The sequence below is a fragment of the Taudactylus pleione genome, unplaced genomic scaffold (assembly GCF_031769625.1).
Source record: "Taudactylus pleione unplaced genomic scaffold, aTauple2 ptg000093l, whole genome shotgun sequence".
NCBI classification, from domain to species: Eukaryota; Metazoa; Chordata; class Amphibia; order Anura; family Myobatrachidae; genus Taudactylus; species Taudactylus pleione.
Window position 1 is genome coordinate 21049339 of NW_028284495.1, and position 17522 is coordinate 21066860.

Consider the following 17522-nt stretch of genomic DNA (forward strand, 5'->3'; position numbering starts at 1 on the left):
CTTGTACCAGAGTGATGGGAAGAGAAGAGTATGGAGAAGGAAAGGAACTGCTCATGATCCAAAACATACCACCTCATCAGTGAAGCATGGTGGTGGTGGTAGTGTCATGGCGTGGGCATGTATGGCTCCCTTGTATTTATTGATGTGACTGCTGACAAAAGCAGCAGAATGAATTTTGAAGTGTTTCGGGCAATATTATATGCTCATATTCAGTCAAATGCTTCAGAACTCATTGGACGGCGCTTCACAGTGCAGATGGACAATGACCCGAAGCATATTGCAAAAGCAACCAAAGAGTTTTTTAAGGCTAAAAAGTGGAATGTTATGCAATGGCCAAGTCAGTCCCCTGACCTGAATCCGATGGAGCATGATTTCACTTGATGAAGACAAAACTGAAGGGAAAATGCCCCAAGAACAAGCAGGAACTGAAGACATTTGCAGTAGAGGCCTGGCAGAGCATCACCAGGGATGAAACCCAGTGTCTGGTGATGTCTATGCGTTCCAGACTTCAGGCTGTAATTACCTACAAAGGATTTGCAACAAAGTATTAAAAAGTGAAATTTAGATTTAGGATTGTTTAGTTTGTCCCATTACTTTTGGCCCCTTAAAAAGTGGGAGGCACACATAGAAACCGTTGTAATTCCTACACCGTTCACCTGATTTGGATGTAATTACCCTCAAATTAAATCTGAAAGTCTGCAGTTAAAGCACATCTTGTTTGTTTCATTTCAAAGCCATTGTGGTGGTGAATAGAGGCCAAAATATGAAAATTCTGTCAATGTCCCAATATTTATGCACCTGACTGTAGTTTGCCTTAAACCCAGGGCCGGATTAAGGGACACATGGGCCTGGTGCGGCGAATGTTCAAGGGCCTATACTGAGAAGGGGAGAAGCTGTCACCAGTGCTGTGTGTGGCCAGAGCCACGTTGGTGTGTACATCCCTACTCTATCTGCGACACTGTCTACTTAAATACATAAAAAAAAAAAAATTGCAGGATTTTGTGGCTAATTAGAAAAAACTATTTCAATACTTAAGATTTATAGCTGACACTGTGATCAGCTGGTAATAAGGCTATAGCTTCCTCCGACCCTGCTTAAACCTCGCCCCTCTATTGCACTAGTGATTTGAGTCTGGAGTATTCAAAAGAAGGAATCTGTAGCTGCTCCTTAACTTTTTAGATACAATATGGATATAGAGAAGGTATAATCAGGACACTTTACCTCTCTAATGCTTGGTTTAATGATCTGTTACTAAGGGAGTGAGCAGTTCTGAAATAAATGCTAAAAGCTCAGTACAGACGATGCTTGGTAGGCAGTAGATGAAAAGACGGGCGCTGTTAACCAATACTGTTTGATCAACTAGGGTTTAATTCAAACTAGTCAGCCTTTTCCATTCGTTTCCTTATAAGTATCTATTAGCTGTATATTATTTGTAATGTCCGTTATCCTTACCAAGTAGCTCTTGTGTAAAACCCAGTAACCAAAATCTTTCAAACTTAATGTAATAATGAGATATTGAAGATTACATACTTCCCATCTGGGATACCCTCATCCACTTGGTACTTCCCTGTTTTCAAGCCATAATGAACACTGACCACAGATGCTCTTGATCAGACACTTACATATAGTGGCTTTTCCTCTGCATACAACCTCTCAACTGCTTGTAATGTTTTTCAGGGGCCTCCCGTGGCCCATTCCTCTGTCAACAAAGCTATACATTACATTAAGATACATAAACCCCCAGTGCTACTTACCAGGATTGGTGGGAGGAGATTTACCAAAACAGGAGAATGGAGCACTACCTGCCATTACAGTCCATGTACACAGGTGGCTTAATTAGTACCTCCCTCGATATTTCACCATCTGGACTCGGGCATAGATTTCCTTTAAAACCTGGACTGTAATGGCGGAAGTTGGGAAACTGTTTTATATCATTAGTCTTTTTTTGACATTTTGTTAATTCCCATAATACATCATGTTTTTTTATTTAATTATGTGTATTAATAGTGTTTATACGTTTTGTCTGTATCCTAGTTCCTTCACAAAGTGGTCCAGGTCCTCAGTACTCAAACTACACTCAGGGACAGGGTCAGCAGTATGTGGCATACAGACCTACACAGCCAGGACCTTCACAGCCACAGCAGCAGAGACCTTATGGATATGATCAGGTATAGCCTTTTCATCCACTGGTTATATAAAACCGCCAGCAAAAAAACAACCAACCAAATGTAAGCCAAAACTCAATGAATAATACTTTGTTTTTTTATGCCTGTCATAAGAATCTGTTTTCAGGTTACAGTTTACAGTAGTAACAGGATATTTAGGCCTTGATTGGATGGCGAGCTGTAGTATTACAGCTTAGAAGCGTAACGGTAGGAGAATGCTACGCCTTTCCTGCTGCTGTAAACAGTTTGTGAGAAGAAATGTTAGTCGTCCTGCTTTATTCTATAATGTAGAATGCAATGGGCCGGTATTATAAGGAGTGTGACATCTGATGGAATAATTTTGTTAATGTGCCATTGTTGGCAGTATAAAGTACACTGCAACAAACGTTTTGTACACTCCAACAAACTTTTTCAGTGTTCTGGACAGACTGTTAGAATATACTTTGGGTGTATAATTCTTATTTGATTTGGCTAGAGACCTTTGTAGCAAGCCAAGGGGCCTATTCAATTTTGCACGATAGTTTCCATGGGACGGTCCAGTTGCCATCAAATTTAGTAAGTTTTTTTCCGCGAACTACAGAAAGCTCAAGAAAACTTGCAAAGTAATTTTGCCCGTAGTAGGCAAGTATACGCCCATAAATCTGCCTTCAAAAGTCTTATAAATACTTTTTTGAAGTTAATGATTTTCACATTCAAATACTTATTCTGGTCTTAACACTGTTCTTTTTTTTTTTTTTCTTTCTTTATTTTAGGGTCAGTATGGAAACTACCAACAGTAAAAAAAAATAAAAAAAATATTAAAATAAAAATAAACTTTTGGGTTCCTGTAGCCAGTCCTTGTAGCTGTTGTATTGCTTCCTCGGAACTGTGGACATCTTCCTTTTGAAGAGTTTATTAACTTTATCTTTTACATTCGGGAAAACAATGTCAGTTGATGGCAGCTTCTAAGTTTTTCAGTCCACATGGATTAATTATTGAAGACTGCAGTGATTCACAGGCCAAGCGATTTCACGTCATGTACTCTAGGTGGTGATGTTGCATCACAGGATCCAGGATATCCAACTAATGTAGAACGTAGACCATTCAGACTTCTCATAAAAGGTTTTGGGGAAATGTGTTTTTCTCTATCACGGTAGGATTGTTCTGTGGATTTTGTAACAAGTTAAAGCAAACCTGTACAATGATGTGGTGAACAGGATGTTTAAGACAAATAAAATAGGATACACTTAGCTGAATATGTGAGCAATTAAGGGACATGTCATAAATGCTGATAATAGGTTTTAAAAACAGGAAAAACAATTGTTAATCTTACATTTGTGATTTTCCTAAAATGTTGCAGCCTGAAAGGTTTGACATCCTCCTTCCATTGTATTTTTAATCAGAAAGCTGTGTTTGGGTTATTAAGATGCACTGCATTTATTTAGCAAGATTTTATCTCTGAATTTCCAGGAAATAAACTGGTTATAGTACATCAGGGATCTGATCAGTTACATTTCCATATCTATTGACCAGCAGAGCACAAGCTGCTATACATCATATTTCTCAATTATTGAGTAGCCATTATGCAATACAATTCAGCAACCTAAATCTTTGTTCTAAGTTAAAGGTATGTCTTTTTGTGTCTAAAACAAAAAAGAATCTTAAGAGATTTAATGTGTTTATTATTTTTCAGAGCAATATTTTTCCTGTTTAAAACTTAATAAAATACACAACACAAATTAAACAAACCTAGTACGGGCAGTATTATTGTCATCTGTTTTATGGGTTTTGTGCCAAACTTGCACCGGTGTTCTTGCATTGCTATTTAAAATGTACTTTACAAAAAAATAAATTATTTGTGACTTGAGTTTTAATCTTGTGGTTAAAATGTGTGGGTTGTATTTTATTTTTAGGTATTCTATATTTTAGGTATGGTATTCTCTAAGTAACTGCTAATACATTGGGTTCTGTGTCACTGAAGAATTACAGTACCCCAATAGCGCTCATTTTCTGAGGGAATATGTGCAATTTGACCATTTCTTCAGCATGTTGCGGCCATCTACTAATTGAAATTTGACATAGATCTACAATAATGTATTGTAACTAAGGTATAATGAAATTGACAAAAGTCATTATGCAGGGCATTGGAGTAATCCCACAGCTTTCTTTGAATTGTGTAAGCATCATTGATATGTATTGTTTTTAATTCGGCATTAAAAAGTTTTTTTTGAATTTTACATTAACAAAGCCGGTCTTATATTCACGCCATATATTTATTTATCCAGTACCATATAAGCACTGTTCTCACCCTTTTTATTATCTTATTGTATAATATATTGTTGGAGACTGATACCCGCTTTGTGCCTGTGGGGGGGTCACTTTTTTTTTTTTACTATATTTAGTGGGTGTATCTCCAGATGTACTAAGCCTGGCATATGGGAATGTGATACCAATAAGACATTTCTGCAGATATTGGCAAGAATGTAAGTGTAGACATTTATTAAACATATGTATTGGAGCAATCGACTTCCCTCTTTCAAATGATGTTTCTCTGAAGTGCTTATTGTCCTGCTAAACACCCTGTATTGCTGAAAACATGACTTTTTTTTTTTTTTTTTTTTTTCCCCCCACAGAGATTGGGATGGCATAGTGTGCTTATTTCCCCTATGCTGGCATGTATGTAGTGATAGACATTCTCACCCCTTCTTTCACACTAGAGGGTTCCTTAATTTTTGTCTGGCACAGATCTCCCCCAACTGGTATCAAATCAAAACAGGGGTCCTCTCATTTAATGTATGTCTTTGGGCAACAATATTTTTCTATACTGTAAGCATTAAATCAAGACCACAAACTAGCAAAAGTAAAAATTTTAATTTTTAAGTGCTGATTTTAATATGAAAACCTATTTGTAGAATCCGGCAAAGATTTTCACTGTTCTTGCTTCGGCATTAATTCACTTTCCAAAACAAAGTGTTGGTGGCCATTGTAAAAATAAGTACACATATTTGGCTTTAGCTCACATTCAGTAAAACCAGTTTTGTCCATTTTAGGTGGATTTAAGGGCACTTCAACGAAAAGTGAAGCCTGCTATGTGCCATTGGAACAGTGTTGAAACGCTGGCACATCAGACACCACATTGCTTATTTTACTGCGCCGTTCCAAAAGGGCGCATAGAAAAGGCGCAATCTTGCTCTGCAGTAATTATCCTTTATGTGCGGAGCCATAATTTAATTGCCCCATTAGTGCAAGAAGAAAAACAAATGGTGGTTTTTTCTAAAATTCAAAGTTCTGAGAAACAATACTAATTTGCGTGGTTACTGCACAAAACACAATTACTGGTATTAAATGTTTCATAATTGGCTCAGCACTGGGGTGAGAGCCCTCGGCTGCAGATTGGCTATCAGTGCTTATAAGAGAAAATTGTTTAGGTCTAATGTAGAGGTGTACATTCACTATGTCGACACTTATTTTTTTATGATTGATTTTAGGGTTAGGCATACTCACATCTGAAACAAATCTGCATGGTCAACATTCACAATGTCGACATTTTAAATGTCAATATATTCTATAAAAGAAGTCACATAGACCGCTAAAGGCATGAGAAAATGAGTAGATGTCAAAACATGTGGTCCGGAAACTCGCATTAGACAGAATTAAGGTAATGTCCTAATACAGGTAGGAGAACAGATGAGTGTATCTTTGGATGATCACTTGCTAGGAATTCAATTCTTCAATTTGGAAACTAAAATCACTGACTTGGTTAGATCTGCAGCTGTCTAGTTTGTGGTCCACACTGAAGCTACCAAAATTTAGATGGGACTAAAAATTACCTTCAGGATTCAGTACAAGAGAAGTAAACAACACTATTACAATGTGCACATATCTTTTGTCTCAATCTTTCCTAACTCACCCCCTATGTTCCACATAAGATTATTTCTGTGCTGCATCCATTCTGGAATACCCTTTCTCCCACAGGAAGACTTTACTCTAGCTTCGAAACCTACAAGCATTCTTTGAAAATTCGTCTTTTCAGACAAGCATATCAAATTCCAGACCAGCCACTTAAGCTTAGTAAGCTACTGTGTATACCTTTACTCCAGTGTTTCTCAAACGTGGTCCTCATAGAACCCAAACAGTGCGTGTTTTCCAGATCATCTCGCTCACTCGGTCCTCAGGACCCCAAACAGTTTGTTTTCCACATCACCTAGCAAGTGCACAGGTGTATTTATTACTCACATTTTTGAAAGATCCACACGTGGACCTAATGATTTAACTTGTGATTCTGGGAGGAGACCTAGAAAACATGCACTGTTTGGGGTCCTGAGGATCGAGTTTGAGAACCTTTGAACTAGCTGGAGTACAGGTGTGTTAACTATGCTGGACCACAGGTGACTTAATTAGTAGTCAATTTGATTTAACCACCTGTGCTCAACCATGGATATTTCTCAAATCTGAACTGCTGGGGTGCCTTGAGGACTGTGATTGAAAACCTTTGGTCCTGATGGTTAAATTGACTGAGGTACTAATTGTCACCTGTGGTCATTCAAGCATAGATATCCTTAAAACCTGGACTGTAATGGCAGAGTTTGGGAACCTCTGTCATAGGGAAACACTTGGAGCGTCTGTCAAATTAAGATTTCTGATGAAGCCCATGATGAAATGGCGCCTGTCAACATTCTTTTTATTTTAGGTGTTGTATTGCTTTGCATAGGGGCCCTGTCGCGGGACTGGCCAACATGACCAGCGCTATACAGTTAGCAGCAGTGTTTTCACCCACCACTCACCAATGTTACTGTGTGCCCTGTGTAAAGCCTACTATGTAGCCTATCCTATCCAAGTGAACACTAGTCCAAAGCACCTCTACCCCCACTCCTTACCGGTAGTGCACATAATTTCACAGCTTTCCCTTGGATTGATGATGTAAATATGTTTTGTTTTTGTTGTTGCTCAGCTTTAACTTGGTGAATTTTTGACTAAACAAAGTGCAGATTATTTCTAGGGGTTTCCACTACAAAATGATGCAGTGTTTATGGCAGCTCAGTCGTTTTTGTGCCAACTTGGAACAAACAGTCAAATACAATGTTTTTATACTACTATTATAATCTATACTATTATATGTCAACATAATTACATTACAGAGGATGGCCATCCTCTGTAATGTATGTTTAAACCTTTTTATATTTGTTTTTGCTATTGTAATTCTCCCTGTACAGTGCTATAGACTCTTGGTGACCCATGTCAATAAAAGATGATGATCACTGCAATTTTATACATATCGATTATTCCCATAATGTAAAAATAAATTATAACTTAACAATGCTTGACAATATTCATTGTTGTTGAACTACAAGCTGACACTAGCATTTCCCAGCAAGAGACCTTTATATAACTATATTATATTAACCTTAGAGCAGAGGTTCCCAGACAGTTCAGGTTTTAGAGGTATCCATGGCTGAGCACAGGTGGTTAAATCAAATTAACTGAGGTACTAATTAAGTCACCTGTGCTCAACCATGGATATCTCTAAAACCTGCACTGTTGGGGAGCCTCTGCCTGGGAGACAAAAAATACAGTATATTTCAGTGGTGGATCTTACCTAGAGGCTGCAGCCCACCCAGTAAAATCCCCCACTTCAGTGAGCCAGTGCAGTCCGTAACTGCACTGACTTCACTGTGGCTGGAGGTGGCATCCCATTGGAAGCGCCACCTGTCAGTCATGCTGAAGATAGGCAGCCAGGGGGAGGTGTCTCCTCCCCCTGGTACTGCCAGTCTGGGCTGCTATCAGCAGAGAGCGGCTTCCAGTGCCTTTCGGGCAGTCCTACTAGACTTCTCAGGGCTGCAAACAACGCAGCCCCGAGAAGCTCGTGTTAAGTGTGCGCATGCGCCGGTCCTGACGCCTGCCTGATTAATTGAGCAAGGGCCGGCACCCAAGCTAACGGCGGCAGCCCCCCTCACGTAACGGGGCAGGAGCTGCTGCTGGTATAATTATATAAATGTCACACAACTGGGAAACTGATATTGTACCTATAGCATACAAGGATATCAGTGGGGTGTATAATACTTAAGCTGCATACACACACAACGATTTTTTGAACGATTATCGTTTGAAAAAATTGTTCACTTTCTGAGTCAAACGATGAACGATTATTGTTCATGCGCGTTCACATTTGTAGTTCAGTCAGACTTGTCAACTCAACGATTTTCATTAAGTTAATATATAAAAATCGTTCATTACATTTAAATGAACATAGTAAATGAACAACTTTAGTAAACTATTTTAGTTCATTTTTTCAAGGTAGAAAATTGTTTACTAAAATCGTTCATTAACTCAATTGTGTGTGTGTGTGTGTGTATGCACCTATAGAATAAGTTACACGGACTGCAGTAAGACAATAAAACAGATGGGGGCGATAAGTCACAGGTTCTCAAACTCTGTCCTCAGGACCCCAAACAGTGCATGATTTCCAGGTCTCACAGAATTGCAAGAGAAATAATTAGCGCCACCTGTGCAACTTTTAAAATGTGTTAGTGAGTAATAAATACACCTGTGAACCTGCTAGGTGACCTGGAAAATGTGAACTGTGTGGGGTCCTGAGGACAGAATTTGAGAACCTCTGGTCTAAAGTCTGCTCATGTCTTGATATGAACCAGCCAGGAGGCGGTCAGGATGCTGGTACTGGAATCGGGACACCTTTTTAATAATCCAGGCGCCAGCATCACAATGGTAACTACTGGGGTTAGGGGGGAGGGAGGAGAAGGGTTAGGATACCTACCGACAGGTGTCTGTATCCTAACCCTGTAAGGATTCTGTTGGGATACTGTACCCAACCCATATGATATAGTAGTTTGTGTAGTGTATAGAATGTCATGTATGTAATGAGTTATATATGTATCTAAGTTGAGGTTCCCCCATCTTACCCACCCCAGGAATGAGTGTGACCTACCTATCAGTGCAGCTTATACTGCTCAATCCTCACTCAGGCCATAGAGTGAGTTCTGCACTGGAGTCGATTAAAGTATGTGGATAGGGACTCTCACCTGGGTTGTCAGTGAGATCAGTCAGGTTGCCTGTTTAGAGCCGTGCACTGGGGTTCTCCGGTGCCTGTCAGCCACATGCTCTGCCCTGAGGGCCTTAGAGTGCTGGCCCAGGGGAAGGGGGTGTGGTCTAATAGTGGGAGGCATGGCCATGCCCCCTTAGGTTGGAAAAACTTTTTCCAGCAAGTGGTTCTTGGGAGGGGAGTTCTGTGAGCCCCTCAGACAGGCGCAAATCCATGGGGGCTGTGATCAGTGTGATAGTCGTGTGTCGTCCCCCCACCTGGGTATAGGGGGTCTACTCGATTGGCATCTATCCCATGTCTTTTGGCGCACACACATTTATATTTATATATATATATTTGTATGTATGTATGTGTGTGTGTGTGTGTGTGTATATATATATATATATCACACACACTGTAACCTAAGTATTTAACACATCAACATTGACAGCAACAACCCATGCAGTCCACACATGGACACCTTTTAGTGTGTCAAGTTGATTTGCTGTTGTAGCCAGTATTTAAATTTTTTTCCGATATTGAGTATCGTATAGGGCGTAATCCAATCGAATTGCCATTGCTACGGCATACAATTCGCCTCCCGATGATCCCGGACTCACATTTTTGCTGGCAGCCCTATAGGGCTAGGAACAAAAGTGTGCAAGTCCAGCAGTACTGTGTGACTTACAGACGCACTTATTCACGTGGCGAGGAACTCCTAATTGGATCGAGCCTATACTGTTGCAATGTTTTCTGAAATGGACCGGCTCCCTCCGGCCACAGCCTGTCAAACAGACTGTGCCTTCCCTGACACTTGAACCAAAGCTGCAGCTGCATTGCAGCATATGTGCACTGTGGCCTTTGTGCATGCGTAGTTCACCCACTATCGGAGTTGTACGTAAAACATCGGGTTTGCGTACAACTCTGAATCGGATCCATGGCTCCATAAGCTGTATGAAATGTTAGGAAAGCTACATCTGTCCATGTAAAGCTTTCTTGTTCCAAACTACAGTATGTGTTATGGATATGATATGTTGATATGACCATTACCAGCTGCACCAGCTAACAACCTGTGCCTAATAACTTTCTTAGTAGGAATTTCACATTGAAATTCCACTCTAGAGAGCAAGTTTTCTTGACTTATTACTGTAGGAGAAAATAACGTGCAGTGTGTAGTGAAATTAAAACAGTAGATCAAATCAATATTTTATTGTATCATACCTGCAAAATCTACTTCATATAGTTATGAAGAGTAATATGATCTATAAAAAGACAAGCTACTATTATATATAAATTTATATAATAATCATACTAAGGTCATATAATCTCAGCCTTTATTCTAGTGCACATGACGTATCTTTTGAATACATACAATAAGTAGAACTGCACTATACACACACAGCAGTTAATAAAAAAATGTAATATTTATTTTTTTTACTTTGTAATTTTTTGAAACAGGAAAAAATGTTATCCCTTAGAGAAGTGGTTTTTAACAATACTCTATTCATTCATCGTGAAAAATAGTTGTGAGAAGGGACATTAGAGATCGCATATAGAATTAGCAAAAATGATACGTGTAACACTTATAAACCCAATGCCTGGAGAAAAATTGAATACAAATTTTAATTGGTAACTTGGAAAGTTATTTTACATGTGATATTCATGACATCCATATTTGGCAGTAGTGACATATATTTAATTTATGGAGCAGATATACCATCTTCAACATTTGGTAGAAGTTTATTTTGTATACATTCATATGTGAACAATATGCATAGTAACAATTGGAGTGGTCTCATTTTGATTTGAAATTTAATTTGTGATAATCTGATGCTGTTAAAAATGGATATAATGATATATAGTATACCATGAGACTACCTTTTTTTGGTTAATATATGGACTGCTATTATTGTAGTCATCACTATAAATGAAAAGATTATAAATTCATTCAGAGTAACACAATTGTTCCTGCATTGATTACACAGAAATGAATGTGTATATTCATGATGAGTTATACGCATCTCAGTGGCCAGATTGCACCTATCTATACACTTGATCTTAAGGCTGTTATCATTATCTGTGTTCACGTTCACCATCCCTATCCTGGGTGCAAAAAAAAAACATCTTACAAAAGGCGTATTCGCACGTACACACTCAACTCAGTCATAAGCAAAGATATGCCTGATATGCATCTGACCCTGTCTCATCTTTAAATGCATACAGAGCATGCGAAAAGTGAGAAAACGCAAGTTAAGCTCAGTAAATGGAATTGTGTTGATCTTTGCATCAACCCTATATCTGTGGACAGTGTATCATTAAGTTCCATCTTGGTTTGATGCACAACTGGATGTAACATTGCAATTTTGGGTTACCAATGCATGGCTCATTTTGGCATAACATTTTTCACTAGCATTTATTGTATAGTTTGTTTCAATGAGCTTGGTTTATATGTGCTGAATTTACATGACATTGGAGTATATTACAAGTTCCGCTTAGATTTTGTTGATATATACTGCTAGCCCCTTTCTTTAAGAAAATAGTATTTTTGCTTCTTAAACTTAGTAATATATTAGTAATATACAAGTATTTGCATTTGTTCTTTACACTTTATTGCTTTTTTGTTTAAAATAGCCAATCAGCTGAAAGGACTAAAGAGAAGAAATGTAAATCGTGAATTCCCACACAATGCAGCTAAAGCTCCCAAACTTACTTCCGTTAAAGAACTTTCGTTAACAGAAATCCAGCACTACAGGACTGAGATAAAAGAAATATGTACTATTCTCACAAAATGTAGAAATCAATGATACAATGTAATTAAAGCTTGGAAGCAACGTCATATCTGGAGGCCTGTCAGTGTTCCCACACAGCACTGGGGTACATTGCCCAAAGCATTAGCTGCACAGTTCATCTGCAGAGCATAATGGAGATCCATCCCCTGGCGGAAATCCAAAGAACCTTGTTAATTGTTAATCTCACTGTGGACTATTATTGCAGCACCACATAGATATCCAGTAGCTAGCCTCCCCTAGAGGGTATATTTACTAAAGTGCAGGTTTTTAGAAGTGGAGTTGTTGCCCATAGCAACCAATCAGATTCTACCTTTTATCTTCTAGATCAGCGTTTTTCAATCACTGTGCCACGGCACACTAGTGTGCCACGAGCCGTCATCAAGTGTGCTGCGGCGGTCAGCTCAGCGCACTTGTACTGTAGTGTATTTTATTCCTGTGGAGGCCAATGTAGTGTGTTTTATTCCTGAGGAGACCAATGTGTGTGTATTTTCTTTATGTGGGAGCCAATGTGTATGTTTTTTCATTGGACATGCACGCCGGATAGTGTGCCTCGGCAATTTTTAAATCTTGTGCAGTGTACATCGAGTTGAAAAGGTTGAAAATCACTGTTCTAGATGGTGCTAGAGAATTGATAAGTAGAATCTGATTGGTTGCCTTGGGTAACACCTCCACTTCTATAAACCTGCACTTTAGTAAATATACCCCTAGTCTCTAATAGTTGTCTAGTGAAGCTAAGTATCCCTAAGGGCCATATTCATCATCACTTATTGTACCCTTTTAAAAAATGTTTTCATCCCTTCTCATTTTTAAGTGTCAGCCTAATTCATCAAGCCTGTAACGAAGGAAATATCACTGATATCTCCTTGTTACAGACCTGCAACGATAATCTCCACACTCCCCATACTAAAGTATGGTGATGTAAAAATTATGTAATTCATCGAATTCCAAAAATTCATTATTTTTGGTATTTGACAGTGAAACTGTATGCCACCCTAAGATGGCGTTCAGTTTCTCCGAATGTGCTAACAGGCTGCCGGAAGCCTGTGTAGCAGTGGTGGGATCCCTCATATCCCTCACCGCTGTGACCTGCTGCAGTGCTGCGGCTTCAACTCCACTTCCTGTCGGCTTCCCCGCTGCTCTCACCGCATACTAGCGGAGCCTGCACTCTTCCTTCCCTGTCTCCTCCCGCACTAATGTAATTCCTTCGAAGAATAAAAACCACATTCATAAATAAAATCCCCTTCAGCCTCCAGCTCTGGCTCCCTTTAGTGACGGCTGCGGCAGTCTCCTTCATCGGCGGCTCCAGCACTGTCTCCTTCTGCGGTGGCTCCAGCAGTCTCCTTCAGTGGCGGCTCCGGTGCAGTATAAGGAATACATGGGAGAGAAGGGAAAAACATGTCGCTACAGAGGGGATATATATCACTTTCCGAAAAGCTGTCTCTGCAAAAGGAGATACTTTTGGGAAGTGATATTTTTATGAAGGATGGATAATGAATTGCGGAAAAATTGTATAAAGGGGGAGAATTGAAAATTAAACTTTCACTACACACAATTTTATACTAATAAATAGATCCCAGACAGACACATCTCTGAGTATAATTTTCTCCCCTGGAGATCCTGAGGAAAATATACCTTAGTTTCTGATTTCTTTAAAAAAAAAAAAAAAAGTAATCATAGAAACCTCTAATAACCAATGGTATGCAGTCATGTCTACATACAGAATGTTGACTTGGTCTAAATGTTGATATGGACATACTGTTAACATTGTCATAATGTCCACCTTGTGAATGTCGACATGCACAATGTTGACACTCCATGTTATACTCCTTTTACACCAAACAAATAACCCGGGTTATTGCCAGGTCGATCCGGGTTGAGGCTCTGTGTGAACGGCTCCCAAAAAAATAACCCGGGTCGATTTACCAGCCAATTTTACTCGAGTTGAGAGCAGGGTTGAAAACGGGTTGTTCCCGGGGCATGAGGCAGTGTAAACGGGTGCTACCCTGCTTATTTGACCCGGCTAGCTCTGAATGATGCTGATTGGAGCTTCTGGGGCACTGGCAGATGATGTAAGTTGTCAGTGCCCTGCAGAGAGAGACACACATGAAGCCATCGCTTGCCTGCCTAACCTCCTGCACCACAGCAGCCTGACCAGCAGCCACAAAAGCAGGCAGGCACACAGCCTTCCTCAGCCAGGACAGCAACCTGTAGCAATGCTGGAAACAGTCCCCACCCCTCTCTTTTGCTGCCTTTTGTGACCATCTTTGTCAGACCTTAAAGCAGACCATTTTTAATGACTTCTATAGAGAAAAGCAGGGATTACCAGGGTTCAGTGTAAACGGAGCAAACCAGGGAATAACCTGGGTCGAGTTGCAGTGTAAACGGGGTCTGAAGCCGAGTTCAACCCGTGATTGACCAGTGTTCAAATTCCAGGGTCGGACCTGGGATTTTGGTGTAAAAGGGGTATTACTGTTAGGGCTCAACTATGCTAATAAAGCTATGTCAACATGCTGACTTTCAACATTCACAATGTAACCATTGGGGTAATGTCCACATTAGGTCCATATTGGCATTCTTAATGTCAACATATTTAACCCCACCCCTCACCAAGGCGACTTTGAACACTTTAAGTTGTATACTCTATAAAAACAGGGAGTGTTAGTCCCACATTAAGCTGACCAGCTGTGTAAAAGTCTTCCTTGTCTGGTCAGACCTACTGTACATTATCATAAACATGACCATTGCTATGTGTTTTTCTATACATGGCCTATGCCAGTGGTGGCGAACCCTAGCACTCCAGCTGCTGTGGGACTACATATCCCAGCATGCAACTCTGGCACTCCAGCTGCTGTAGGACTACATATCCCAGCATGCACTGCCAGAGTTTTGCTATTAGGGAATGCTAAAACTATGGCAGGGCATGCTGGGATATGTAGTCTCACAGCAGCTGGAGTGCCAGGGTTCGCCATCACTTCCCTGGACATACTGTATATATACACATTGGTCTCCTTGTGCACTGAATAGTGTATTAACCCTATTATAGTAGTGCACTCCTAACAGTGCATAATTTTTGGATCTTCTAGTTAGTCCACCGGTGTAGTCATTACTACACTGTTGTAAATATTTAATTTGTGTTACTGAGATCGTTAAAACATGCAGCTCTAGTAAAATGTAATTATATATTATTATAGTGGTTATGGTGTGGGCTGGGGAGGGGGTTTCCAGGCAACCCCCCTGTATTTGCCTATGAACCCATTAGACCTTAGACTCTAAGGCAGGGGTCTTCATGGTCTGTGGAGCTGTTCCCCGTGGCCCTCCGGTGGTTAGTGTAGTGCGGACTGCAGTGTGTATGGCACTGGTGCTGGATAGTACACTTGTACTACCCGGCGGTGGTGTGTTTGTTTTAGCAGCCAATGAGAGTCAGACAGACTCTCATTGGCTGCTGCGTCCACTGCCAGGCTGGACTGGAGCTCACTCATGAGCTCCACCTTCCGACTCCCACACTGGGTGATGGGAGAGACGTCATGACATCTCTCCCATAGTGCAGAGCGGGGATTCAGGTAAGTGGGGGGGGGGGTTTGTGTCTTTGTCCTATGTATGAAAAGGGCACTGCATAGTGGGACTACTGTGGGCACTATATAAGGGACACTGCATAGGGGGGACCATTACGGCAGCACTGTGTAGGGGGTACAACTACTGGGGGCACTGTACATGGGGCACTATACAGTTCATCTGGAAAGTATTCACAATGATTCACTGTTTCCACATTTTGTTATGTTACAGCCTTATTCCAAAATGGAATAAATTCATTTTTGTCCTCAAAATTCTACACACAATACTCCATAATGACAACGTGTAAAAAGTTTTTTGAGATTTTTGCAAATTTAATTAAAAAGTACACTAAGAAATCACATGTACATAAGTATTCACAGCCTTTGCCATGAAGCTCAAAATTCAGATCAGGTGCATCCTGTTTCCACTGATCATCCTTGAGATGTGCCTATAGCTTAATTGGAGTCCACCTGTGGTAAATTCAGTTGATTGGACATGATTTTGAAAAGCATACACCTGTCTATATAAGGTCCCACACTTGACAGTGCATGTCAGAGCACAAACCAAGCATGAAGTCCAAAGAATTGTCTCGAGGCACAAATCTGGGTAAGGGTACAGAAAAATATCTGCTGCTTTGAAGGTCCCAATGAGCACAGTGGCCTCCATCATCCGTAAATGGAATAAGTTGGGAACCACCAGGACTCTTCATAGAGTTGGCCGGCCATCTAAACTTCACGATCGGGGTAGAAGGGAGGTGACCAAGAACTAGATGGTCACTCTGTCAGAGCTACAGCATTCCTCTGTGGACAGAGGAGAACCTTCCAGAAGGACAACCATCTCTGCAACAATCCACCAATCAGGCCTGTATATTAGAGTGGCCAGACAGAAGCCACTGCTTAGTAAAAAGCATATGGCACCCCACCTGGAATTTGCCAAAATGCACCTGAAGGACTCTCTGGTCTGATGAGACAAAGATTGAACTCTTTGGTGTGAATGCCAGGCGTTATGTTTGGAGCAAACCAGGCACTGCTCATCACCAGGCCAATACCATCCCTACAGTGAAGCATGGTGGTGGCAGCATAATGCTGTGGGGATGTTTTTCAGCGGCAGGAACTGGGAGACTAGTCAGGATAGAGAGAAAGATGAATGCAGCAATGTACAGAAACATCCTGGATGAAAACCTGCTCCAGAGCACTCTTGACCTCAGACTGGTATGACGGTTCATCTTTCAGCAGGATAACGACCCCAAGCACACAGCCAAGATATGAAAGAAGTGGCTTCGGGTCAACTCTGTGAATGTCCTTGAGTGGCCCAGCCAGAGCCCAGACTTGAATCCAATTGAACATCTCTGGAGAGATCTGAAAATGGCTGTGCACCGGTGCTTCCCATCAAACCCGATGGAGCATGAGAGGTGCTGCCAGGGGCGCTGAGAGGGGGGGGGGAGCGGGTACAATTTGCCCAGGCTTTCCATCGCAGCAGCCCAGCACACGCTGGGCTATCTTTGTGCAGTTTAGCCCAGAGGAATGGGCTAAACTGCACAAAGATAGGTGTGCCAAGCTTGTGGCATCATATTCAAAAAGACTTGAGGCTGTAATTGCTGTCAAAGGTGCATCAACAAAGTATTGAGCAAAGGTTGTGAATACTTATGTACGTGTTATTTCTTAGTTATTTTTTTTATTACATTTGCAAAAATTGCAAAAAAACTTTTTACTCATTGTCATTATGGGGTATTGTGTGTAGAATTTTGAGGACAAAAATTAATTTATTCAATTTTGGAATAAGGCACATTTTGTTGTAACATAACAAAACGTGGAAAAAGTGAAGCGTTGTGAATACTTTTCAGATGCACTGTATAAGGGGCATTGTATAGGGGGGACTACTACTGGGGGCAGTATATAAGGGGCACTGCATAGGGGGGACCACTACTGGGGGTACTGCATGGGGGGGGCTACTACTGGGGGAATTTTATAAGGGGCACTACTGGGGGCATTGCATAGTGGA

The 17522-nt window shown here is 40.7% G+C and overlaps 1 protein-coding gene across 3 annotated transcripts in view; it reads left to right on the forward strand.

Moving 5' to 3' along the window:
- Nucleotides 1–4381, forward strand: part of SS18 (SS18 subunit of BAF chromatin remodeling complex) — a 47597-nt gene extending 43216 nt beyond the window's left edge. For 2 of the 3 annotated variants that reach the window (XM_088469588.1, XM_088469589.1), the window contains 2 exons: nt 2035–2168; nt 2918–4381. In XM_088469588.1, the coding sequence (XP_088325714.1) occupies nt 2035–2168; nt 2918–2944 (161 nt within the window). In that variant the 3' untranslated portion in view covers nt 2945–4381. Of the gene's footprint in view, nt 1–2034; nt 2229–2917 lie in introns of all 3 variants that reach the window. The other variant, XR_015878206.1, reaches the window with a different exon arrangement.
- Nucleotides 4382–17522: the final 13141 nt, after the last annotated feature.